Genomic DNA, 23,278 nt, shown 5'->3' on the forward strand with positions numbered 1-23,278 from the left:
AGGCACGCTTGCCTTTCAAAACCCACGGGGTTTTAAAACGGGGTAAACACCACACAGGGCTGAAGGGGCGCAGGAAGCCACGAAGGGGAAAACAGGACATGAAGTGAGGGAAAAAACTCAAAAGAAAAAACTCAGCAAGGGGTGAAAGAGGAAGCCAGGAAACACTGAAGATGCAAGAAGCTGCTGGAAGCACTGCATTTTAATTAAGCGGCACTCTGCTCCACAACGCAGTCTACCAGCCTCGTTTCACTCCATGGAAAGGTTTGGGTTTGTTTGGGGTTTTTTTATCCCTGCAGATATATTTGGTTTATTGAAGCAGAGACAGAAGGGACACTAAAAAAGGAAAGTCACATTCCAGCTCCCTCTTTCTGAAGGCTGCCTGGACAGAGCGGTAGGATAGCTACTTCCCCTTCCTCCCATAGCACAGACCTTTGTGAGCAGGTCTTTAAAAGACCTCTCGTTTGAGAAGAACCATTTAAAAATATTAGTAACATAAAGCGAGCACCAAGCCTTGAAAGACTGAATTCTAAAAACATTTGTTTTAACCTTACTTGTACGTAATCCTTTCACTGTTTGCCGATACAGGAAATGAAATCTGAGTTATAACATCTGTAGGAAACCTTCCTACAGAAGTAGCTTTAAAAACCCACAGAAATAAACCAAAAAGCCTTTGAGCCAAAGTGTTTGTTGTGAAAATCATTAACAAGAAGAGATGTGGAATTGGATTGAAAAAAAACCACTAGAGCTTCAAACAAGCCCCGTGCCTTACATGAGGAATCTTGTGTGAAAAACAGTTATAATACCAAAAGTACTCCAGAAAGTTGACCTCACACATGTAGTTCCTGCTGTTTGGAAAAACCGAATCGAGTCCACTCTCGGAAACCGTCCTGCTGGCTTACAGCCCTCCGAGCGGGTCTAGAAGCTTCGCTAGAAGGCAACTTGCTTCCATCTCTGACAACAGAAATTTTGGTAAAATCCCAACTGCTGAAATTCAGCAAAAATTCTGGGGCAACGAGCGGACTGAGCCGAGTGTCAAACGCTGCCTCTTCACCGTGACAGTCCAATTTTGCCAAGAAGGACAGCAGTACAGAGAGCGCGGCACAAAATCCAATCCGTCACGCTCACAATAAGCTCAGGTTTGTTTAAGTAATAAAATGTTATGCAACACTTCCGCAGAGGGAAGTAAATATTTGCTGTTTAACAACCAAACCAAGAACGTTTTGTTTTCAAAAGGTACCTTGCCCAGTCTCTCCGCATTCCACAACACTTGAAGCTCTAACTTCCTAACAGCTCTAACAGCTGCCAAAATCCCGACCATCACGCGGGAGTTATGGGGAGAAACTCCGCCTCCCGCCCTTCCCGCCTACTGACCCCGCCTGAGATAACAGACCTACAATTCAACAACCACGCACAACCGACCGTCGCGGGCAGGACGAGCGCCGTGCCCGGCTCCCGCCGCACCACTTCAACCCACGGCCATGACCCTGCTGTCAAGCTACTGGTTGCGGATACCTGTCCATAAGAAATGTTCTCTATGCATGTTCTTTCAATTTTGAACTTCAAAAAAACCTTTCTCTTTTTAATTTAAAGACCCCCCACCCCGATCGAGTTCAGTGCCCATCACAGTGGCCAAGATGGCAGCTCCCAGGGTCACCCCTCCCGTTTCAGCGCAGCACAAGCCACAAAAGCCACGAGCCTCTGCCGCACGGATGGCAGGAGCTGCTCGGTCACTGAGCCCAGCTTCATCCTGTCTAAGAAAACCAGAAAAGAGGGAACTCACCCAGGTTTTCCAAGACGTGGAAATCTGTCCTGCAGCCAGGGAACAGAGACACCAGCCTCATTCCAAACCCTTTTCTGCGGCTTTTCTGCGGCCACCTGGGCACAACCCGACCGCGGGAAGCTCCCGGCCCAGGCAGGTCTGGGAGCTGCTCCCCAAGCTCGCTCCTCCTGGGCCTCTCTGGGCGGAGGGAGCGGATCACTCCCCAATAAAAGCAGCGCTTCTCCACACAACTGACCTGCTGGCTGCCATTTACATTGGGTTTTTAAATATTAAAGTAACAAAAACCTAAAGCGACCTGGGTTCTCTCCTCCAGCATCTGTACTGCTGGCAAAACACTTGTCTCGAATCACGCCTTAAAACGATTCCCATTTGAGTTTCTGACAGGTGGAGTTTAAGTTTAAGGAATGAATGGTTTCTATCCTGCCTCCTTGAAAATATACCACAGAAGTAGGTCAGCGCGGGGAGCTGCTCCGAGTGCTTACTACGAGAACAGCACAGGCGCCGGCGCCGAGCCCTCCCCGCTCCCACCTCCGCGGTGCTGCCCGGGCTCTCCACGGCACAGAGCGGGGAAGCAGCTCCCGACCAGCCGAGGGAAACGCGCGTTACAGCATCGCAGGGGCGCGTGCGACCGCCGGGCACACGAGTTGTTCCTGCAGCAGCTGGCGCGCAGCGCCGCAAGCCAAGAGCAAACGCTGCTGTGGACCCATCGCCTCGGCGAGACCACACCTCAACGGCCCACACAAATCAGCCCCCAACACGGGACACAAGAGAAGTTGCATTAAATAAGAAGCGCAAAGGCCAAATTACCTTCCAAGTCAAGGAGCACTGATCTGCACGGCTCTGTAAAGCCGTGGCCTCGTGAGAACGTGCATACTGAAACCTGGGCTTTACGCAGAAAAATGTCACCGTACAGTGACACGGGAAGCCCAGAAAGAGAGTCAAGCCTGGGCATACTTTGGTGACAATGCTTTCACCCGCGGAAGAACTGAAACGTCACAATTTGACCTATGAAGTCCAGAGAGATGCAAATTCTCTTCTCACTGGCATTTTACTGCTTCAGTGGAGTTAATCATTTACTTCATGTAAAGAGAAATGAGAAAAGAATGAAGCCCGGCATTTTCCAGACCACAGGAAAAATGGAACTAATGAATTTGGGAGCATCAAAGAGATTAATAAAAGATGAAGCTGACAACACTCCTAACCACCACTACTTCTTAAAATTTACATTTTCGTGGAGCACTCAGCCTTCGTCATGCTGGACAAGGCGCAGGCAAAAAGCAAACCAAAGGTGGCTGTGCCTACAGAGGCTCCACAACTCCTAAATTACAAGAAAAAACCCAAAAAACAAAAAAGATATTCCCAAAGCACTTTGAGCAAAATTCCAGAGGAGGAGATGGGAAAACAACCCTTGTATCCGAAGAAGGGGTTTCCCAGTAAGGCATGGAAATGGGTTAAAATCGAGGAAGTATGTTTGCTATAGCGGACAGGCAAAAAAATCCCTCTTAGCCAGATTTAATAGTTATCTGAGGAGCCCAACCACAGCCAGATAAATTAAAGAGGTATTAGTAAATTCACCCCATTTTAGTTATGCAACCGGTTAGTTGCGGGCTGTCAACCATCCGCCGCCCTCCCTCCTCCCGCCCGGTAAGATGGAGGCCCTGACACCCGGTACCGGCCGCGTCGCCCCGGCCCCCCGCCCTCCCGCCGAGCTCAAGAGAAAAAATAAAAGTCGGGGCGACGAGGAGGGTCCCGGCGCGCGGTGCCCCCGTCCGTGAGGGCCGCCGGGCGTCCGGAGCCGGCGCAGCACGACGACGGCGGGGTCAGGAGTCGCCGCGAGCGCTTCCCGCCAGCCTGCTTGGACAAACTTTCGTTAAATAACACCAAAAAAAAAAAAAAAAAATACGACGCGAACGAAGCCCCGGGACAGCTGCCACCACACCCCCCCCCCCCCCCCCCCACTTCCCCTTCCCAGGCCCGGTGCCGTGCTCCCCCCGGACGGCCTTGCCGGCCGGAGGGGGGGCGCCGCGGGGCCGCGCACGGGCGGAGCAGCGCTACCCCCTTGCGGACACGCCGCGCCCCGGCTCCCCGCCGCGCCGGTAACTTTGGGCCGGAGTTGGGCGCCCCGGTTTCTCCTCCTCCGCCCCCCACGGCCGCCGCACCGCCGGCGGGGGCGGCCGGTCCCTCCCCCGTCGCTCACCTCCGGGCCCCGCCGCTCCGCTCCGCCCCGGCAGCGCCCACCCCCGGCACGCCCGTTGCCCGCCGGCGCGGAGGCCCCGGTGCGGCGGGGCCGCGGACGAGGCCGCCCCGCTCGTGACCGGCGCGCGCCCGCGAGGCACGTGCGCCGCCGCCGGTGGAAGGAAGGAGGAAGGCGGGGGGGGGGGGGGGGCGGCGCGGCCCGGCGTGACACCCCCCCTCCCTCTTCTTCCTCCTCCTCCTCCTCCTCCTCCTCCCCGGGCGGCGGCGGCGGGCCCAGGCCCTCAGCAACGAGCGGCGGGCCCGGAGCCCCGCGCCGCGCCCTGCGCCGGCCGTACCGCCGCAGCCTCCATGTTGGCGGCGGGCGGGCACGTGCCGGCGGGCGGCGGGAGGCGTGCCCGTGCCCGTCCCCCGGTCCCGGCCGCCGCGGCCCCGGCGCCACGCGGCCTGCCCGCCGCACATGGCCCTGCCCGCCGAACCCCCCCCGCCCGGCCCGGCCCCGCGGGGGCGCCCGCCGCCGCCAAAAACTTCGCGCGGCGCGGCCCAGCCTCCGCCGCCGCCGCCCCGCGGAGGGGGCAGGGGTGTGGGGGGGCGGCGCGGAAGGCCCGGCGCGCCGACAAGCCCCGCGGCGGCGGCGGCGGTGGGCAGGCCCGGCCCGGCGGCGCGGAGCGGAGCGGGAGGCGGCCCGGCCGCGCTCTCACCTTCCGGCTTGTTTTCGGCAGCCATTTCCCCTCCGCGCGCCACATCCTCCTCCGCCTCCTCGCGACCGGGACCCAGGCGCGCGCCGCCTCCTCCCGCTGCCGCCGCCGCCGCCGCCGGGCCGGCCACCCCGCGCGCACGGCGCACACCCCGCGCCGCCCATTGGGGGAGCCGCCGCACTGACACCCGCGGCGGCCAATGGCGGCGGGCGGAGGGCGGGCGCCCAGAGGGGATGGGCGCGATGGGCAGCGCGCGTCGCCAATCGGAGCGCGGCAGCGCTTCAGTGGCACGCACCGCAGCCACTCAGCGGCGGCGCCGGGAAGACGAGGAGGGGGGCGGGACGGGGCGCTTTACTGACGGCCGCGGCGGCCACTCAGGAATCCGCGCCGAGAGACTGACGGCCGCCGGAACCAACAGCGGCGCGGGGGAAGCGGGACGCGCCGATTGACGCACGGCGCCGCCGGCACCGGGCAGCCAACGAGCAGCCCCCTCCAGCCGGAGTGACCGCGCGCGGAGCCAATGGGGCGGGCGAGCCGGGCGGCCGCCGGCGCCACCGCCCCCAGCCCTGTCCATTGGCTGCGGGCGGCCCCGGCGGACGCACGCCCCCTCCGCGCCCTGTAACCCTAAACAAAGCCGCCGATTGGCGCGGCGGGCGCCCCTTCCGCCAATCCCCGCGCTCGCCCCGCCCCTCCCCGCCCGGCGGGGGCAGCCCCGCGGCCCGGCCCGGCCCTTCCCGCCTTCCCCGGCCTCGCCCGCCCGGCAGCCGGGGGAGCGCGCTCGCCCTCGGCCTGCGCTATAAAAATAAAGCTCCGCCGCTCCTCGGCTCCCCCGGGACCGCGGTAACACCCAGCACGGCCGGTACAGGCGCTCCAGCGCTCGGTTATTCGCCAAGGGCTGTATGAGACGCCGTCTCTGCCCTGAAACTCCGGAGCGGCGGTTTGTTGCGAAGCGAGCGGACAAACCTCAAGCGGGGAGACGGTCCCGAGCTGGTTTTAAAAGGGGCCACCTGGAAACGCAGTTTTTGTACCACCTTGTGCTAACGCGAGTGCGGAACCTGCGCTTCCCCGCGCTGGGCTGAGCCGAAAAGCTGCGGGAAGGGGAGCGCGCACCGCCCCGCGCTCTGCCCCCTCCTCAGAACCACAAAGCGTCGCGCTCTTGAACTGACCCAAACAGCAGCACCGCGGCTGCCAAGGTTATTCCTCCCATTTTTTCAGTACTGCCGAAAAGTCAGAAGCTCTGCAGGCCCACAGCTCCGCAGGCCCTCTTGCACAGCCGCAGTACCTGAGGGTGCACAGCACGATGCTCGGGGAGAAAAGGCCACCCTTGGCACGGTGCGCAGCCGACGAGGCGAGGCTTTGTGATCCGCCAAGAGAACCGAGCTGCCGTCGCCAACGGGATGGAAAAAGTCTGAGGGAGTCCCGCAGGTCACACGGGAACGAGCCTGCGACGAGCGCTCGCGCGTTCTGTGGGGAAAGGGCGGCGGCGGGCAGGTGTAGAGATCCCCGGCAGCGTACCGCGCGCGGCCCACCCTGCCGCCTCAGGACCGGGGTGTCGCGGAGCTTTTGCTGTAAAGGGTCTCCCAAGAAACCCAGTAAATTGCTCTGTCCTTTTAAAAGCGGAAAGCGCCTCGGAAGAGCGATATATTTTTTGCCTGGCCGAGTTCTCTCCCCATCTCCGTCAAAGCTTGGAGAGTACTGGCACTTCTGCCTCCTCAAGCAGAGCTGCGTGTAACTGGACCACGTCTAATGCCTGCACAATGCAAATGAGGGCCGAAACGGTTGTTTCCTTTGATGTGTGTGACTAAACACGCAGAAAGGATATTTTCCCTTAGATCCTCATGAGAGTGGAGCTTCTTTAAAAAGACCTGTTGGCTCTCTGGTTTTGCTAAGACGCTCTTTTGCTAAGAGGAGTATGGTGCAATGGACCTCTTCTAAGACAGAAGAAAGGAAAATTCCTTTTTCCTATTTTCAGCGGCTGCTAATCTCATGGAGCGTGAAAGGCACATTGATGAAGCGGCTCTAGAATGACAGGCTGACTCCCGACGGTCATAAAGCTAATCTAGTATACTCTGTCCTATAAATGCACACAAATATTAATGCAGCTACAGGATCAGCTAAGATAATTGTTTCCTTCAGCTGTTCAGGATACGCTGGAAACTCTTTTAGTTGCCACGCTGGCAAAGAGCTATCATTTTCTTGATGAGTTCTAGGGAATTTACGTCTCTCCTTGGATATTCTTCCAAGATGATCTGTACGCTTAGCAGAGACACAAGGCAGCCATGCAGTCGGTGCTCCCCACAGTCCACATCATGGCAAAACCAGAATCCTAGATGGAACCGGGTATCCCTCCGCACTTAGGGACGGAAGTGCATCTCCTGGAGCAGGTACCGGCTGTTTAGGCGACACCCTGCCAAGACGCAGCGGGCCAGCCCATGCTGAATCATCCCCAGCGCTCCGCACGGAGCCGCAGGTGCCCGTATGTCCCTACGGACAGACCTGCCCCACCGTCTCTTCCTCGGCGAGAAGCGGGCAGCGGGGTTAGTCCACAGCACAGCCTGCAGCGAGCCAGCCCTGCCCACTGCCTCCCTCCTCCGAACCAGCTCATCTCCTGGCGTGTTGGTCTCCCACCTGAGATTAACGTCAGGCCGGCATCCCGAAGGGGCTCGAGCTTCCACTTGGACATTCAGACAAGACTACGTAACGAAAAGGAGATGAGAGAAATGGTGGAGCAAACGCATCTCCTCTGAGTTACAAAGATTCTCACTCTGCTACCACACACAATTCCACCGGAGAGCTGTTTGGGTTCAGTTTTACCGACGGCGGCGCTCGTGGCTGAACGCAAGCAGGAACCCACGCTGCTCCCCAGGACGTAGACGGCAACTGTTGCCACAAACAGTCTTCCCGTTCTTTCCAGGTAGACGAGCACAAACATTTATTTCGGATGCAGCCCTCGCTGCATGATTCACTTACACACTCTCGAGAACAACCAACCATAAGGTACTCCACATGGGGTTAGACCTTGAGATCACCCAGAAACATAATTAAAAGGCAAAATCAGCTACATGCGTGCATGACAGTGTCCATCTCTTTCTCCTCTCCAAAGCTCCAGTAGTTCCTTCTGTGCTTCTCTGGCTCGTTAGAGTAACGAGGTCCGTGTGGTCTGATTGACAAGGTTGTCGAGGACACCACCTGCCTTCTCTCAGCCGCCACCGGCTGGGGACAGAGGAACTTCCGCGGAGCCGGCTGGGAATAGCTCCACTTCCAGAACAGACACAACCTACCTCGGCTCTCCAGGAGCGTGCAGCCTGCTCTGTGAGGCATCTTCGGGAGCACTGTCTGGCTTTCTAGGCCCTTCCTGGTCCATAAAGGCGATGAGGATTTGTGTGGATGAGGATGAATAAGGCATTTTTAAGGGGTTTTTGAAGTAGTGTATGAATTCTGCTACATACGGCTAATGAACTCATTCTGTTCCTCAATATAAGCTTTTCTACCAGGAGAAAAAAACCCTAATAAACTGAATCTCATATACCTGAAATCATACCTAATTTTAACAGTAGCATATAGGTTATTACAGCAATGTGATCTATGTAATATTACGGATGCCATTTGAACATGGATTTTTCATCAAACATGCCAGCAAAGTCCCAAATATTTTCATTTAATTCCTCGTGCAATAAAATGATAAGAAAGAAGCCATTTGAACTGAAGTGCTGCTGGTATCTTTCAAGTTTCCCAGCTCCCCACTGTTTAAAAATCAAAGGTCTAATCACTTAAGGCACAGAGGTACTGAACCGCAAAAGATTCCGTGCGTGGTACAGGATAGACTGTCTCGGTCTTACCTTTCTAGGGGCACAAACACAGAGCTACCTCCGGCTGATAAGCGGCAAGAAAGTAGATGTGCCAGGAGTTTCTGCAGCCTGAATCATGAATAATTTTTAAGAGCATACTGATAAAAGCTGCTGCTACGCTGATGTATGGTGTTTGGGTTTTTTTAAGAGGGAGGCGAAATACAAAGTTCTTTAAAAAAACTCCTCATTGTCATTCCATGGCAGATGTGGGTCTGGCTTGGTTAATTGGGTTAATGTGATGATTTGGCATGCTTAGTTATATGCAGAAATAAAACTGTAAAGAATACATTCAAATATCCTGTTATGGATATGCAGCAAATTATACATCCACCGTTGCTATGGCAAGCATCAAAAAGCAAAACAATTCAGACAGTTTTAATAGCTATAATGACAATGTTGGAACCCCATTTCTTTTGAATTGTTTGCACAAAGTTACTCCATGATTTAGAAGCAAGGAATGCCAAGTGTTTTTACAAAAATACTCTTAAAAGCGTGAATAGAGATGCTTAAAAAACCCTCACAGTGACAGAAATGAAATGGTTTTGCCCTTTCCTCTCTCCACTTTCAGAATCAAAAGCTGTTTCTTCTAGGAATAAACCCAAGACTTAACCAAGTCAATGTGTATGTATAAACCCCCTGTTACTTCACAATACTTAACTGCATTTGTGAAGTATAATTTCAAACTCCCATGTTGATCTAATATCCCAGACCATGCACTTCTTCAGAAAGGTTCTCCAGAGAAGTATGCTCTGTTTAGGGCTCTGCCATCCAAATAACTTGCCTGGAATGACGTGTGGAAGTTGAAGAGTATGCATTACCAGGAACTAAAGGTACCGGCTTACTGCACACTACCCTAGCAGGAGGCCAAACGTGTCGTCTTCCATGTTCTGGGCTTTGGATACATTCTCCTCCCCGTTCCTTCTGGAGCCCATTTATTTCCCTCAAATACAAACACTACATTCAAATAATCTCTAGTAAAACTGTTGGCTATAGGGAATTTACACCAGACTAAACCAAAGCCTAACTCCAGGGCCATTTTAGCAGACCCTGGAGGAAAGAGGTTTTTGCTGTGCAAAACCTCATGAAGTTTTTGTAGGTATTTAAGCCGGTAGCCTCAACACTAAGCACAGTATTTACCTGTTTAACCACAAACAAGCAGAAAAACACTTTGTTTCTCTACCCCAACACTGACTCCGGAAGGGAAACAAGTGCCTGTGGAGGGCGGTTGCGATACTGGAGCCCCCCTTATTCCGGTACAGCGTCAAACTGCCTCAGCACTGACTCACACGGGTGCCAAGCTCCAGTACGTTGCTGCAGGCAGCAATGCCAGGGGAGAATGCCTGCCACGCCGTGCACGGCGACACGCTGCCTCTGCCACAGCCCGACCTTCCCTCCTCTGCGGCCCTTACTCCTTTATTTTCCTATGAGAACAGGGCAGGTTCTGTCTTCACTTTGGTTCACGCTCCAAGCACCCTGGTGGCACTAAGAAAATAACAGTTATTTTGCTCTAATATACACCCATAAGCCAGTTAGAGGAGAAAAAACTGAAATATGAGGTAAATTAAAGCTTCCAACTAAGGGGATTTACCAGTAAGTCACCATAAAATTCAGATAATTTATTTTTTCAATTCTGCAGCAACTTTCTCCAATTCGTTTGGATTAGCTATTAGAAATTATGTCTCAAAAATTAAAGAAAATGTCTATTGACCATTATATCAAATTCTAATTTTAGCCAGGAAAAAAAGAATAATTAGGCTGTGATTTACTCTGGTAGTCAACTTACATTAACAATTTCTTCCCCCCGTTTATGTAATTCTGGCAAAATCAAATAATATATACAATGCTCATAAATGCTGGGCTAGATTTAGTAAGGACAATTTCCTACAGTATATTCAGGACATTTCTCTTTGCTTTCTGTTATAATAAGACAATCAAGTTATTTAGTTTAAGGAGGTAATATGATTGTCATCCATGGTAGCCTCAGTTATAATTTTAGTGCAGTCTTCAATGAGGTAAATGGAAGGATTTTTTTTTAAAAATTGGGGGTTTTTAAGCTGTCATGATCCTGTAACAAGCTGTATAGCCTGGCTGCTGCTCTCTGGGAATGTCTTTCCTGCACATCCAACCCCTCTCCCCTGTTCGTATGCAAACTACACTTATTCCCTGAGACGCAGACGAGCGCGGAAACCCCGCACACGCTTGGTCACGCAGCACTGTGGTGTGCGAGGCTGGTGCACAACTGGCTCTGTCCTGGGCACTGGGTGAACAGCTCCCAGCTCTTATTTTCCCCTCAACACGTAACAAGATAGTGTAATCTTCAGGTTAGTTTGCTATCAGATCTCTAGCGAGAGCTGAACCAAATAATAACGGGAAAGTATGTTTAAGTCGAAGATCCCTAAAGGTATGCTCCTAAATTTCTGTTCCTACTTTTAAACAAATATCTTTTCCAGGATACTTAACTCCTCTGAAATTGGACTGCTGTCTATATTAACTGAATAAATACGGATCTAGGAGCCAAACTTTAGTCACCAAGGTATGAAAATGTCAGCCTCAGGCACTGAAAACAGAAGAATGAGTAATGGAAGACGACGACAGACGAACAAAAGGAGAACCAAAGGAAGAGAAATTGATGATGGTAACGGAGGCAGGAGGTGTTCAAAGCACGTAGATTCAGGAACGGGAACCCGGAGGCAAAGGCAGGTTTGACTGAGTCAGTCTGACTCCCCAGGAACTTCTGACGGCACCACCCCGGCCCTGCCCTTTGCCCAAAACCTGCCCTGCAGTTACCAAGTCTCCGTTCATGCACCCCTGTGATTTATTCTGTGTACGCGTAACGTGGAAGCATCATTAACAAACAGTAAAGCACTCACACTTTCAATTAAAAAGCATTATTGCTGAAATCATTATCTCAAATCTTTAAAGGACTCCACCACGACTGGGTTCTGCCACGCTATAAATTCACAATGAGAAGGAACTTCCCAGACATTTTTCATCATAATTTATGAATAGATAAACCAAATGGAAGTATAATTCCAGTATCACGAACCAGAATCAATCGTGATTTGCTCAGTGGCACTATGGCAGTGCGGCTACTCAAATTATCTCCTGGGTGCCTGGCCAGTGCCTTATGACACAGAACCCTTCTTCTCTGTCATCAAGGATATGCAGTAGTTCTTACGATCAAAAGCAATTCTTTTAATATATTCTCATTAGTTTTAGCTACAGAGCAGAGTTTCCTTTCTATATTTGCCTAAACTTCATCTAACCATTAAAAGTACTCTTTCCCATATGACCCATGAGAGTTGCACAGGATGAGAAATATATCCAAGCAGTATATGCAGAAAACACGCAGAAATAGCCAGTCTTCGCTTAGATGGTTTCATTTGAGAGTTCTTGACTTTCTCTGAAACTTCCTCCCCTGAAGGACTGGAACTGTAATACTTTTTTTCCTGAAGTGGAGTAAATCAGTTCCTACACTCCCAGTAGCAGAGTGAAAATTAAGATGTAAAGGCATAAAGAATGCAGAAGAACCCTATTATTCAACAACAATACAATTTGCTGCTGATCTTCAGTTGCCAAGACAGGCACGTCAATTATTTATAGAACCGAGAGTGTTAAATATGAAGTATTTCAGCCTGGGACAGCATGAAGGTAAAACCAGGAACGTGATCCTGTCAGAACTGCAGAATTGTAGGCAAGGACAGAATATCCCTACCCAGATTACCCTTTTTACCGAACTATAAACTGAAAAAGATCCTTATGAAGCGTCACTCTTGGTGTTAAGTGATATGCGTTCTCTTTTTCTGACAGCATCAGTCTATGTTTAAAGTTTATCTAAAGGGCTATTTCTGACAGGGAAACAATGCACAATGTCTTCCAAAAACACAAGTTAGCATAACCTCATCTGAGCATTTACATGACGTCCACGACCTTCTCTTTATCCGTGCTTACATCTACGAACAGCCTGTCACGCTCATCTTAAAATCTGTTCCAAATGACCTCAACACTGCCATTCTCACGGCGCTGAAGAGACCTCGCCATGCAACCCTGAGCGACCCTGAGCACCACCCCAGGGTTAGATACGTACTACCAACTCACCTGTAGTAACCACAAAACAAAGCTTAAAATAGCTTCCACGGACTCCTTAGAGTGGGAGACGCATTCAAAATTAGCAAGCGCTCTAAAGAAAAGAATTATGCATAAAATTACTTCTTTTTAGCTGGTGAGAAAACTATTAATACTGGAATTAGCTTTTATACTTGGAATGATGTCTTTCAACTTCCATCGCTGACTAAACAGTAAAACCTGTGACCTAGCATTGCACAACGTCAATTTTTATAACACCTCTTCCTGCTTCACAAAATTAAGTAGGTTTATAATAACATTAAAACGAGAAGATAATCCTTCTGTAGGATTACCGATTGATCAAAATCAATCAGAAGTATCAGAAGTAAACAGACCTTAGTTGCAGAAATTAGTATGGGACCAATGGAAGTGGGCAGTCACCTGGATGACAAGCCTGAAGCACACATTTCAGAAATGGATCTGCAAGGTCTGGCTGTGAGTTTAAGTGCTGATTAGGAGCATAATCAAAGGACTGCACTTAATTCTGGTGTATCTAGCATTTAGCCCTTACAGTTAAGGTGAAGGTCCGGGGGATGAAATTATGTCCCTAACCTCAAGCACCCATCACAATCCAAACAATTGTTCTGCACGGACAATGCAAAGGTGTAAGTGCCAGTGGTGGAATGAGCTCACCGTAACGGCCGGCGTTACGGGACACGATCACGCCAGCACAGAGACCTCCAGTTACACAGACTAACTGCAAAGTCTCAGGTATGAAATCAGAAAGAATGTAAAGGCTCGCTTTTAACAATGCCTTATCACTGTTTATAATAATCCTGGAATTTTTGAAATAAAATATTTCCCACCTCATTTGGCCATTTGTTTGCTCAGAAAACATTCTTCCCTTCTTGCACCATTTAAGACACAAGAGGCAAAAGGCCTCAGTGCACGTACTGTGACCAGAAAGCTCCTTGCACGCGGAATCCCACACAGCTCTGTCCTGCTCCCCTCCCCACGCTGGACATGTCTCTCCCATTGAGGGAACTGCCGAAACACTAAGGTTCCTCATGCCAGCAATACATGAACGTGTGGTTTACGCCTCTCGCACCGAAATTTAAACCTCTCGCATCCAAAAAGTTTAAATCCAGGATCATCAGTCAGCTGGCTGGGTACCCAGGGAATAGGGAGCACAGGTGAGAAGCAGACGCTTGAGGTTCGAGCCGGGTCAGAGAGCAGTGACAGCGATTAGGACGGCGAACGCTGCGAGGCGCACACTGGGCACGCAGACACCTCCGTAAGAACGAACTGCACCTCAGGCCCGTTTTCAGACACCTGACTCGAAGAGCCCTGCCTCTCTGTGAGCCACCTCTCCTCTTGTACCCAGATTGTGCAGGCACAAGCCAGCCAGGGACTCTGGACCCGCTGAACCCAGCGCACACGCATCGGGCTGGTGGCTCTCGGAAGACCAGGCAAGCCGCATCTGTTGGCCTGTTCCTCGGCCGGTGGCAGCCACGACGTAGTACTAACGCTACACCGGCAGCCCGGAGCAGGCCACGGGGCTGGCTTAGGGACGGGGAGGGGCTTAAACAACGAAAGCGAGCCGGCTTTAGGAGCACGGAGCGGTGATTTGGAAACAACCTATGCAAACGGCACATGGCGGAGGGCTGCTCAAAGCACCGGGTAGAAGCCACTTCACCACCAAAGACTTTGAGGGGGACTGAGAAAAACAGAGCATTCTCCTTTGCGGAGAGCCTAGGAGCTGAGCTGCAGCTGAACAACACCTTTGCACTTGAACCCTGCCAGTGCCGCGTGACGTGCTGACGAGCGCCGCAAGTCCCTTTCATTTCAAGAACATACGTAATTTTACCCCAAGCCTTTACCTTGGAGTCACGCAGATAGCATATGTGACTTTGTACATGGTGCGAGCCCTAAAATGCGTAAAAGAAAGGTTACACTGCTGTAGAGACTGAAAAGAGTTTAATTAATCCCAAAGCATTCACTTCTTTGGGAAAACAAGGCACCGGTAACCTCATGCTTACTGAGCTAGACCCTTAGAGCCACTGTACCTCAATCAGTGACAGTTTTTCTCCCCGAGGGATTTTCGTTCAGAGTGGCCAGGTAGGTACTTCCAATAAAAAGACGTTTTCTACAGGCAACGATGATTAAGAAATGCTGAAAACACTGTTCTTCCTTCACCAAGAGTAGCTGGTGTGATGGAATCCCCATGACGGGGACTTCTCAGCATTTTCCTCCTGGAGCACTGATTCTGCAAAAGCCCTTATTTACTAAACGACTATAAACAACTCGTTAGCCACACCAATCCCATAAAGTGAGTGGCGCATTAGTGATAGGCATCCACCATCTACTATGGGAAAAGCCACACTGTCTGTCTCTAAAAATACCCCATTTATTTTATGCCAGTCAGTTGCCAGCTTTTATTCAAAAGGGGTGAATTTTTACTTAAGAAGAGTATGGTTGGAAGCAGACAAATCACGTGGCAGGTATTAATATACTCAGCATAACTTCCATAGAATCAAAATTTCAACTTATGTTCTCAGTAGTGATAATGAAATTTCATCTGCACAAAAGGTGCTTGTATGGTTCATAGCAAGTTTGTTGAAAGCAAGTATCTGGATTAAAACACCCAAAGTTGCAGTGAAAGGTTGTCCTCGGCTCATCTGAGGAACCAATCTGCACTAGTCAAAAATGTCCACAATTTATCGGGGAAAAAAAAAGCCAAACCAAAACAAACACGTCCCACAAAAAAAAAAAAACAGAAAACCTTGGAGCTCCACCTGCTAGTAACAACTGTAGTAACAGCCACTGCGACGTTATACAGTGTTACAAAAATGCCTTGATGGGCCTACAAAATATTCTACACCAAATCAAATATTTCAAAGATGGAGGAATTCTAATTGCATCTCCTCCAACTGCCTTGCCTCTGACATTGAGGGCGAGATCTTCAAATACAGTGAATAAGAAATTTTGTCTGACAAACCACTTAGAGAAAAGGAGCAATACCGAACTTTAAGATCAAAGTGTACCGAGGGAGTGATTCACCTTCCTTTGCTGTATGCTTGCAAGACATGGGCTGAACACGAACGTAACATCAGGGGCTTTGAAAAGCTCCACCTGCGTTTGAGTATGAGAATTTGCACCAAGGTAAGGCAAGGCTACACAACCCAGAGTGACGGGATGTGACTCTCCCTTAGATAAGCACCCTCCTTTACCAGCTCGGCAGCTCCGTCTACCAGGCCGTGTCACCGGCATGACTAACAGCACATCAACTCCCGCTGTGCCGCCTCGCACCCGCTCCGGCAAGCGCAGGTGTCAGCAGGACAGCGAGCAAAACAGAATACGTATTTCCCAGTGCTCCCCTGCAATTGAAAACCTGAACTCTGACAAGACTGAGGGAAAAAACCAAAAACCCGCAAGCTTGTCTAGTAGGCAACTGTTTATCCTCGGGGCCATATAAAATACCACGTGCTGGAAGAAGAAGAAACAGCGAGGAGTTGGCAACATCCGAAGCACAACGCCCGCAGAAGCGATTATGCTGATGCCAAATCTGGTCCTATCTGAGCCTTCCAGCCACTGCTGAGTTGACAGCACGTGCCGCGATGCCGGAGCTGGCAGAGGCGGTGCTGAGCACAGCTAGTGGCCACTAGCCACCTTAAAGCAATAGCAGCACGCACCTTCCCCGAGCTAATGTTTAGTGGCCTGAATAGTAAAATAACATCTATATAGTGCTCTTTGTCCAAACGGCAGCAAATACCAAGAAAGATCTCCCTGTTCCCCGTTTCGCCCAGCCTGCAGTGATGCCAGACTCGCAGGGTGCTGTGGGCCACCGCCGAGCCACGCTGGCTGGCCTCCAGGGCCCCAGCAGCGAGCAGGAGGAACAGGGAACAGCCACGAGTCCTGGCTCTGGAGAACTGGCACAAGCGTGAGGACGCAGCTCCTCGCCCGCACTGACTGCACTCCAATTTCAGCAGACTTAAAGCTTTCCAGATCGATGGTGAAGAATTTTGAAACTCAAAGAGCACAACAGATTTACATCCAAGTTTATGGGAATAGCTGAATAATACACCAAAAGCCTTAACATACACATAGGCAGACAAAGAACGAACAAAACTGTCAGATCTCCCAAAATACGGATTGACAACAACAGAAATTTGCTAATTACCATTTTAAGCATGCCTGAATTCTCAACTCTGGTGTTACTAAACTAAAAATTATATTATCATATATTTTAACTATATGATAGCTTATGCAAATTGCGACCTTGTCAAAAACCTGATCTGTATTTCATATGGTATTTATAAGGTATTTCAAACATGGTTACATTTCCCAAATGACACAGGACAAATTACTACTTTTTAGTAGTATCTGGTGTTGTTCCTCCCCTGTGACATCATGTGGCCTACACGCAATAAGGATTTTAGGACAACCTGTAGTATCCAGAGCAGCTCCTTATCATGGCAACAATGGGAAAGTATTTTACTAAATAGAGGCCAAAAAAATGTAGAATTGAGCCCAAGTAATATTCTCGCTGACACAGCAGGAGAAGTCATTGACTTCTTCTCAGAGAACTATTCTACTGGAGGCAAGTTGGAGGCTGATTTTGGAGCGAGAAGAGCTGGTAGGGAAAACGGGTTCCCAGCTTCCAGCCACCAACACTGCATGAAATCCAGAGGGCTGTCCATGGAAAATGGTATCTGTGAGTAATTCCTGTATGTTTCTCCTCTTCAAAGTGTGGAAGGTTGGCTTTCTGGCAAGCTCTGCGCGTTCTGAAAACAGCTTCTGAGAGATGAAAGCACTGCCCTAACGCAGAGCTCTGTCCCCTGACAGGCTCCTGACGCACTTGGCTGAAGGGATCCAAAGACCCCGAGCGCGCCCGTTGAAGCTGCACTGCTGCGGGGAACGCGCTTCCGTGGGAAACAGCGAGGTGACAAAGGTCAACAAAGCCAGCACCTCCCTTCCCAGACACCCCGTGCGCGTACGGAACTGCTAGATCTTTCAGAACATTTCCTATCCATATAAATCAGCCTGAAGAAATAATTTCTGACACTGTCAAAACCGCACTGATGGTTTTCGGGCAAAGCGGTGGCGTTGGCACATTCAAAACCTTAACCCTGCCCTGCACAATGCTCTGCGTGACAGACGCGTCTCGATTAAAACCAGTTTAAGCTCATAAAAATTACAACTGGCACCAACACCTAAACTATAGCAAATTCCTCTCTGATTGTTGTTCTGAAGAGGACACTTTCAGCAGAAGAGAACTGTTATTTACATATATCAGCCATTCACACCTCATCCTGCTCCTCCTACTGCCAAGATCTCCTGCTCTCCACAGAAATGCCCTTCTGTCCCACACACTCGCTGCCAGCAAGAGCCGAGAGGCAGGGGCAACACGCAGATAATTACTACAAACCTGGAACATTTTCAAGGAGAATGTTTGCTTTTGACTTTTGGGGGATTAAAGTCAGTCTTCCATAAACAAGCATGAAAATATCCCAAGGAGAGCTACGTTACTAATGAAGATTTTCTTGCTTCTTGTCAGTCGCTTCAGCCACTTCTGCTGCCATTGGATGAGCGTAACGAAGCCCTTTCTACCGCACGGCGCTCTGCAGGTGTGATTAAATCTGCCTCTTACTTCCCCAAGTCCCCAAGTGGACTATCATGCCTCAGTTACAGAGATAATTTCTCAGAATGAAAGAGCCAATAAGAAGCGATTCCTTTGGGCATCTCAACAGCATTAACACAAAATGCAGGAAAAAGCATCAGAGTAGCAGAAAGCAATTTAGTCCTCGTGGAGGCAACCTGTTTGCAAGGCATTCCAAACATTTTAACCGTGTGTATCTGCCCCAGTTTAAGTCAGAAGACGGAACAGGCAATGGCTGCACCGAACCGTCACCTCAGAATGGCACTGGCTGCAAATTAACCGGTCGAGTTCATCTCTTATTTCTCTTTTTGTTCTCATCACAAAACACGGCGGCAGACAACCTGGTACAATTGCTAGACTAATCTGGCAGCAGGAGCTGCAGGGCGGCTGAGACGGCTGCCGGACCCGCGAGCGTGTGCATGCAAGGACACATCTGAAAGTACAAGTCTCGCGGGGCTTTGGGTACAGAACAATGCAGCTTTGGGGAAGGCCTAAGCACAGCAAGAGTAGGTAAGGAGTGAGGCATCACTGGGACTTCATGCAAAATGGAGGAGGAGGGAATTCAGAAAACTCAGCTACAGTTTGAGGGAGTATGCCATTGGCCTCATGAGGGGAGGTACCACATGAAGTCCCACAGGCTCCAAAATGCACTCGATTAGCTGTTCCTTTTACCTTTTTGTTCTACCCAGCATTTCTTCAAGAGCACTGTCATCTCTGGCTTTGGCATCCTACTCATCATCTATGAATTCATGTTGCCGTTTCCTCCCTGAAAGGAAAAAGTCCCATAGTCAGTCATTTGCTACACAGAGGAAAGGACAAATTTGACAGAGTATTTTTGCCGTTGTTCAAGTTCAAAGACCATTGCTCCTTGAGCAGACAGCACTGCAAGTTGTGTTCTCCGCTAGAGTCATTCATCCAAAATCAATCAGCCTGTGTTGACTCTAGAAACTTACCCTGAATTTACCTGTAAGCAGCTGAAAAGCTGTCAGTATCTCAGACCTGCCTGGAAAGAAAGAGCAGGGCAGTGACTCACCCAGAGCAAAAAAGTCCCCAGCAACAACAAGAGAGACTTGCACCAGGCAGATATCTTTATTTTATTTTACAACATTCAGAAAGTGTTAAATCTATATGAAAAAGAAGCAATACAACACTGAGAAAGCAATGTTAGGGAAGCCTTCATTTCATAGCACGAGCCAAATTAAAAATAAAACTAAACACAAGCGTACAAAGCGGAGACAAAAAAAAAATCAATTTTCTCAAAGAGATAACATGAGGGACTCCCACAGGGGCTGGCAAATTCTGGGAGAGAGAAAGAGATTATATTTTATGGGAAGAGATTCAATAACCATTCTTTTCCCATAAAGCTAGTGATGGAGGATTGTCACTGCTCCATAGACACACTGTGCACATTTCAGGACAACAGTAACAGAAAATCAATAGCATCTTTTATACGTGAAAAGACATTATCTCTATGGACTCCTAATACTAACAAATGGAACCAAAGAAGACCTTTACTAAAATTTAGTAGTCAGCATTAATCTGGCTGATAAGAGAGAGGTAGTATGCTAGTCTACATCCTTGGATTTTTTTGATTTTTTTTTTTTTTAAGAAATAACTCTGCTCAGAGCTTCACCCTCCACTGAAGCCAAAGAGCCCCCAGATGACACTACATTAAAAGTCTAACAATGTTGAACCCTGGCGCTGTCACTCGAAAGCCCCATCGGCATACATTTCCTCTCTGGCTGATGGCTGTAATCATTAGGAGGTAGGAGCTTTATCAGGTGGTAATTTGACAGCTTTGACAAGCTCGGCTGAATTTATGGCACTTTCTAGTTTTTCCCTCCATTGAGCCGAGATGGAACTAAAGTTAATATTAGCAAAAACACTTTGTGCGGGTGCAATTTTCCAGCGATGACTACATGATTCCAGTTACTAAGAAATCAGCTAAACAAGGCCTCCTTGCAGTCCCTCGCCACTCTCACGACACTGGGGAGGCTGGTTCCCCGCCCAGCCCACGAGCTCAGGTGAAAGATTCAGCAGACAGGAGGTACCTCCGGCTCTAAAGTCACGGAAGGGCACCAATTCTGGAATGCCTCTGCACCTTGTAGAGGAGTCACTATGGTCCCAGAGAAACACGAGCACCGGTGTTTCCCTTAGCTTAAAAAAAATAGCTTTTCAGCCCCAAACCAGTTTTGCAGACAGGGACACGCACAGTTTGCTGCCCCCCTTTCACCGGCAGCACTGGCCGCTGGTGCCCAAGCTGAGGAACGCCAGCACTTCAGACACACCCTGTGCCACCCTCCTGAGGGACCCTCCCGAGGGACCCTCCCCACCAGCCTGGCAGGCACACTCCGCTACTCGCTGCCCATCCAGCACAACTACCCCGAGTTCATGAACATGGTGATGTTCAGGTCCACCACACTCAACTCTCTTTCCAGGGGGGGGCTCAGTGTCTTTTAAACAGAGCACATAGCTTCTTTCCTGTCTGTAAAAGATCTAGGACATTACAGCTTCGGAAAAAAACAAGCAACGATTACAGTTTCTTGTATTTCCATGGATCACAGGGTCCACTCTAAGGAGGAACCCAACCAATTACATCTGAGGAGGAAAGGTACCGGTAGATTGTGACCTCTGGAAAACGCCAGAGCTGTGTCAGGACACTAGTAAGGCTACTCGCAGTTTACAAAAGGAGCACAAGCCACAGCGTCACGTGTCTGACAGCACACGGGCTGGCTAAACCCAGGATCTGATTCCTGGGGTCTGCTCCTCTCATCACAAAGACTGCATCCCACACAGCACCACGACGTTTTCTTGTGTGGTGTGAGGAACCTGTGAGTAGCGGCAAGAGGAACACTGCACCCTGAACCAAAACTTGGCAAGGCAGTAAAGCACAAACAAGGCTTTTCTTTTTTTTCCCTTTCTTTCCCCCAAATAGCTTTTTGCCATAGATGTTACATTTCCTCTGTTATAATTTAGGGTTTTAAAGAGCTATCTCTACATGCTTAGAAAGCACAGTTCATATTTAGCTCCCTAAACTCATATTTCTCTCTTCTTATATTTCCCTGCCAAGATGTGACATCTGTGGACTGTTCCCAAAAAATTCCCCCGAATCATCTGTGATGCATGCAAAACAGCGGCCAGAGCTGGCAACGAGCAGCTGTGTCTTTTAGGAAAGTGTTAGATCAATCTGGTAAGGGGAAAGATTCCCAGTAACTCTGCCACTAACATCCCCAAGGACCACACAACTCCCAGACCGCGTTAGAAAAAGAGCACAGTTTCGACAGGACCAAAATCCGTGGGAAACAGCGTTGCCACGGCAACTGACATCCTCAGAACTCGAGTCTTCTTTGCATTTTTGCACAGACTCAATGACTCCTAAACCATGTGGAAAAAAATGAGTCTAGCAGGAGGGTTCATTCAGGAAAAGCATGCTGCCAGGTGATTCCTTGTAAAGCAGACCCATCTCTACGTGGTTTCTCAGAAAGGGAGCCTTTGTGGACCTCTTGTCCCGAGCACTGCATCTCACTACAAACGCAGAGGGACTTCCATAACATGATCAACACTTCCTTGTTAACTACCCTTGGATCAGAAAAAAGCTTATTAAATATTAAAACATTCCCGTTTTCAAACAAAAGTTATGTGAAGATCAAATCCAAAACAAATTAGCTGAGCTTTGGAATGGGAAAACACAGTTTCAGCCTCATGCTAGGCTGTACTGGTGATACCAAGTGGTCTTTCAAAAGCTCCTGAGGACAGCAGGACTGTAAAACCACTCCAGCACCCCCCCCACAAACCCCAGATCCAGTCACTGGGGAACATCCAACCGTCAGTGGAAAAGGCCTTATTTTTTGTCCTGGCTGCCTTATCACAGCAAGGAATGCAACAAACACCCAGTCTATCTGACAGCACGCTCCGTAACGAGGCACAGACCAGGAAACCCTCCTAGGAAAAATTCTGACTGCTCCCCACACTTTTGGGGCATTTCCTTCCATTTCGGGGCTGGGTAAGACCTGATGAGTGCCCTCCCATGGTTAACCCACCAGCAAGACCGTCTGCGCTTTGGAGGGCACCACAGCATCAGCTCGAGGGCCGTATCCTCTGCTCTGTGGTGAGCAGCCAAAGCAGCGCTACTGACCTGAAAATAACTGCTCCAGGTTTATAGTGGCGAACAAGGTCTAGCCGTGGCCTGCTCCCTGCGAGCCATTCTGTGCCACTGGGTTTAACATTGCTGAGCTAATCTTTTCCTCGCCTTCGTATTCCGTGCAGGTCAGAAGATCTGACCTCACGCTATTGTCACAGGCTGTAACATTTCTGACGTAACCTCTGCGAGTCCACCTCATCGGAGCCAGGAGTTACTCATGAAACCAAGACACCTGGGTCACAAAGCGGTGTGGAAATGATCCTCTCGTTACGCCAGGCAAGAGACCTCAGGGCAACGCACGCGTCTGCTGGTCCCCTCAGTAACACGGGGAAGTGACGGCCCTTTCGGGGCACGTCTGGAGGGGACACCGCGGCCTCGGCGCACCCCCCCGCGCTGTCCCGGAGCACAGCGCTCGCCGGGAAGGCTGAGCCCCGCCGCAGGAAGCTCCCCGCGGCCGGCGGCACCGCCTACGGCCGCTCCTCCTCCCTCTCTTGCCCAGGAACGGCGCGGACACAGGCCCTGACGGCCCGCGGGGCCCAGCCCGCTGCCACGGTCACCGCTCGCTCGGCCCCGCCCGGCCGAGGCGAGGGCCGCGGTGGGAGAGACGCCGCGGGGAACAGGGCCGCTCCCGCCTACCCCGCGCGGCGCCCTCCGACGCGGTGGATCAGGCCGGGGCGGACCGGGCCGGGCCGGGCCGGGCCGAGCACTCACCGCGCCATCCCGCGCCCGCCGCCGCCCGCCGCCTCACGGCTCCCTGGGGGCGGGGCCGCGCAGGCGCAGGGGGGCGGGGCCCGGGCGCAGGCGCAGGAGCTCGGTCCGCCGGGCCGGCAGGGGGCGCGCAGAGGCGGTGCCGCTCCCTCGTGCCCGCTCTCGCGCCGCCGCCCCGCCCGGCAG

General features: G+C 50.8%; 1 protein-coding gene across 9 annotated transcripts in view; it reads right to left on the minus strand.

Annotated features, from left to right (window-relative positions):
- Positions 1–23,146, minus strand: part of CAMTA1 (calmodulin binding transcription activator 1) — a 305,462-nt gene extending 282,316 nt beyond the window's left edge. For 4 of the 9 annotated variants that reach the window (XM_074893069.1, XM_074893062.1, XM_074893061.1 and 1 more), the window contains exon 1: positions 2,588–3,046. In XM_074893069.1, coding sequence (XP_074749170.1) covers positions 2,588–2,732 — 145 coding nt within the window. In that variant the 5' untranslated portion in view covers positions 2,733–3,046. Of the gene's footprint in view, positions 1–1,780; positions 2,205–2,587; positions 3,048–4,674; positions 4,858–18,915; positions 19,010–23,095 lie in introns of those variants that run through there. The other 5 variants (XM_074893063.1, XM_074893065.1, XM_074893060.1 and 2 more) reach the window with 5 other exon arrangements.
- Between the last annotated feature and the right edge of the window lie 132 nt (positions 23,147–23,278).

Source organism: Strix uralensis, chromosome 23 (genome assembly GCF_047716275.1).
Source record: "Strix uralensis isolate ZFMK-TIS-50842 chromosome 23, bStrUra1, whole genome shotgun sequence".
Taxonomy (NCBI): Eukaryota; Metazoa; Chordata; class Aves; order Strigiformes; family Strigidae; genus Strix; species Strix uralensis.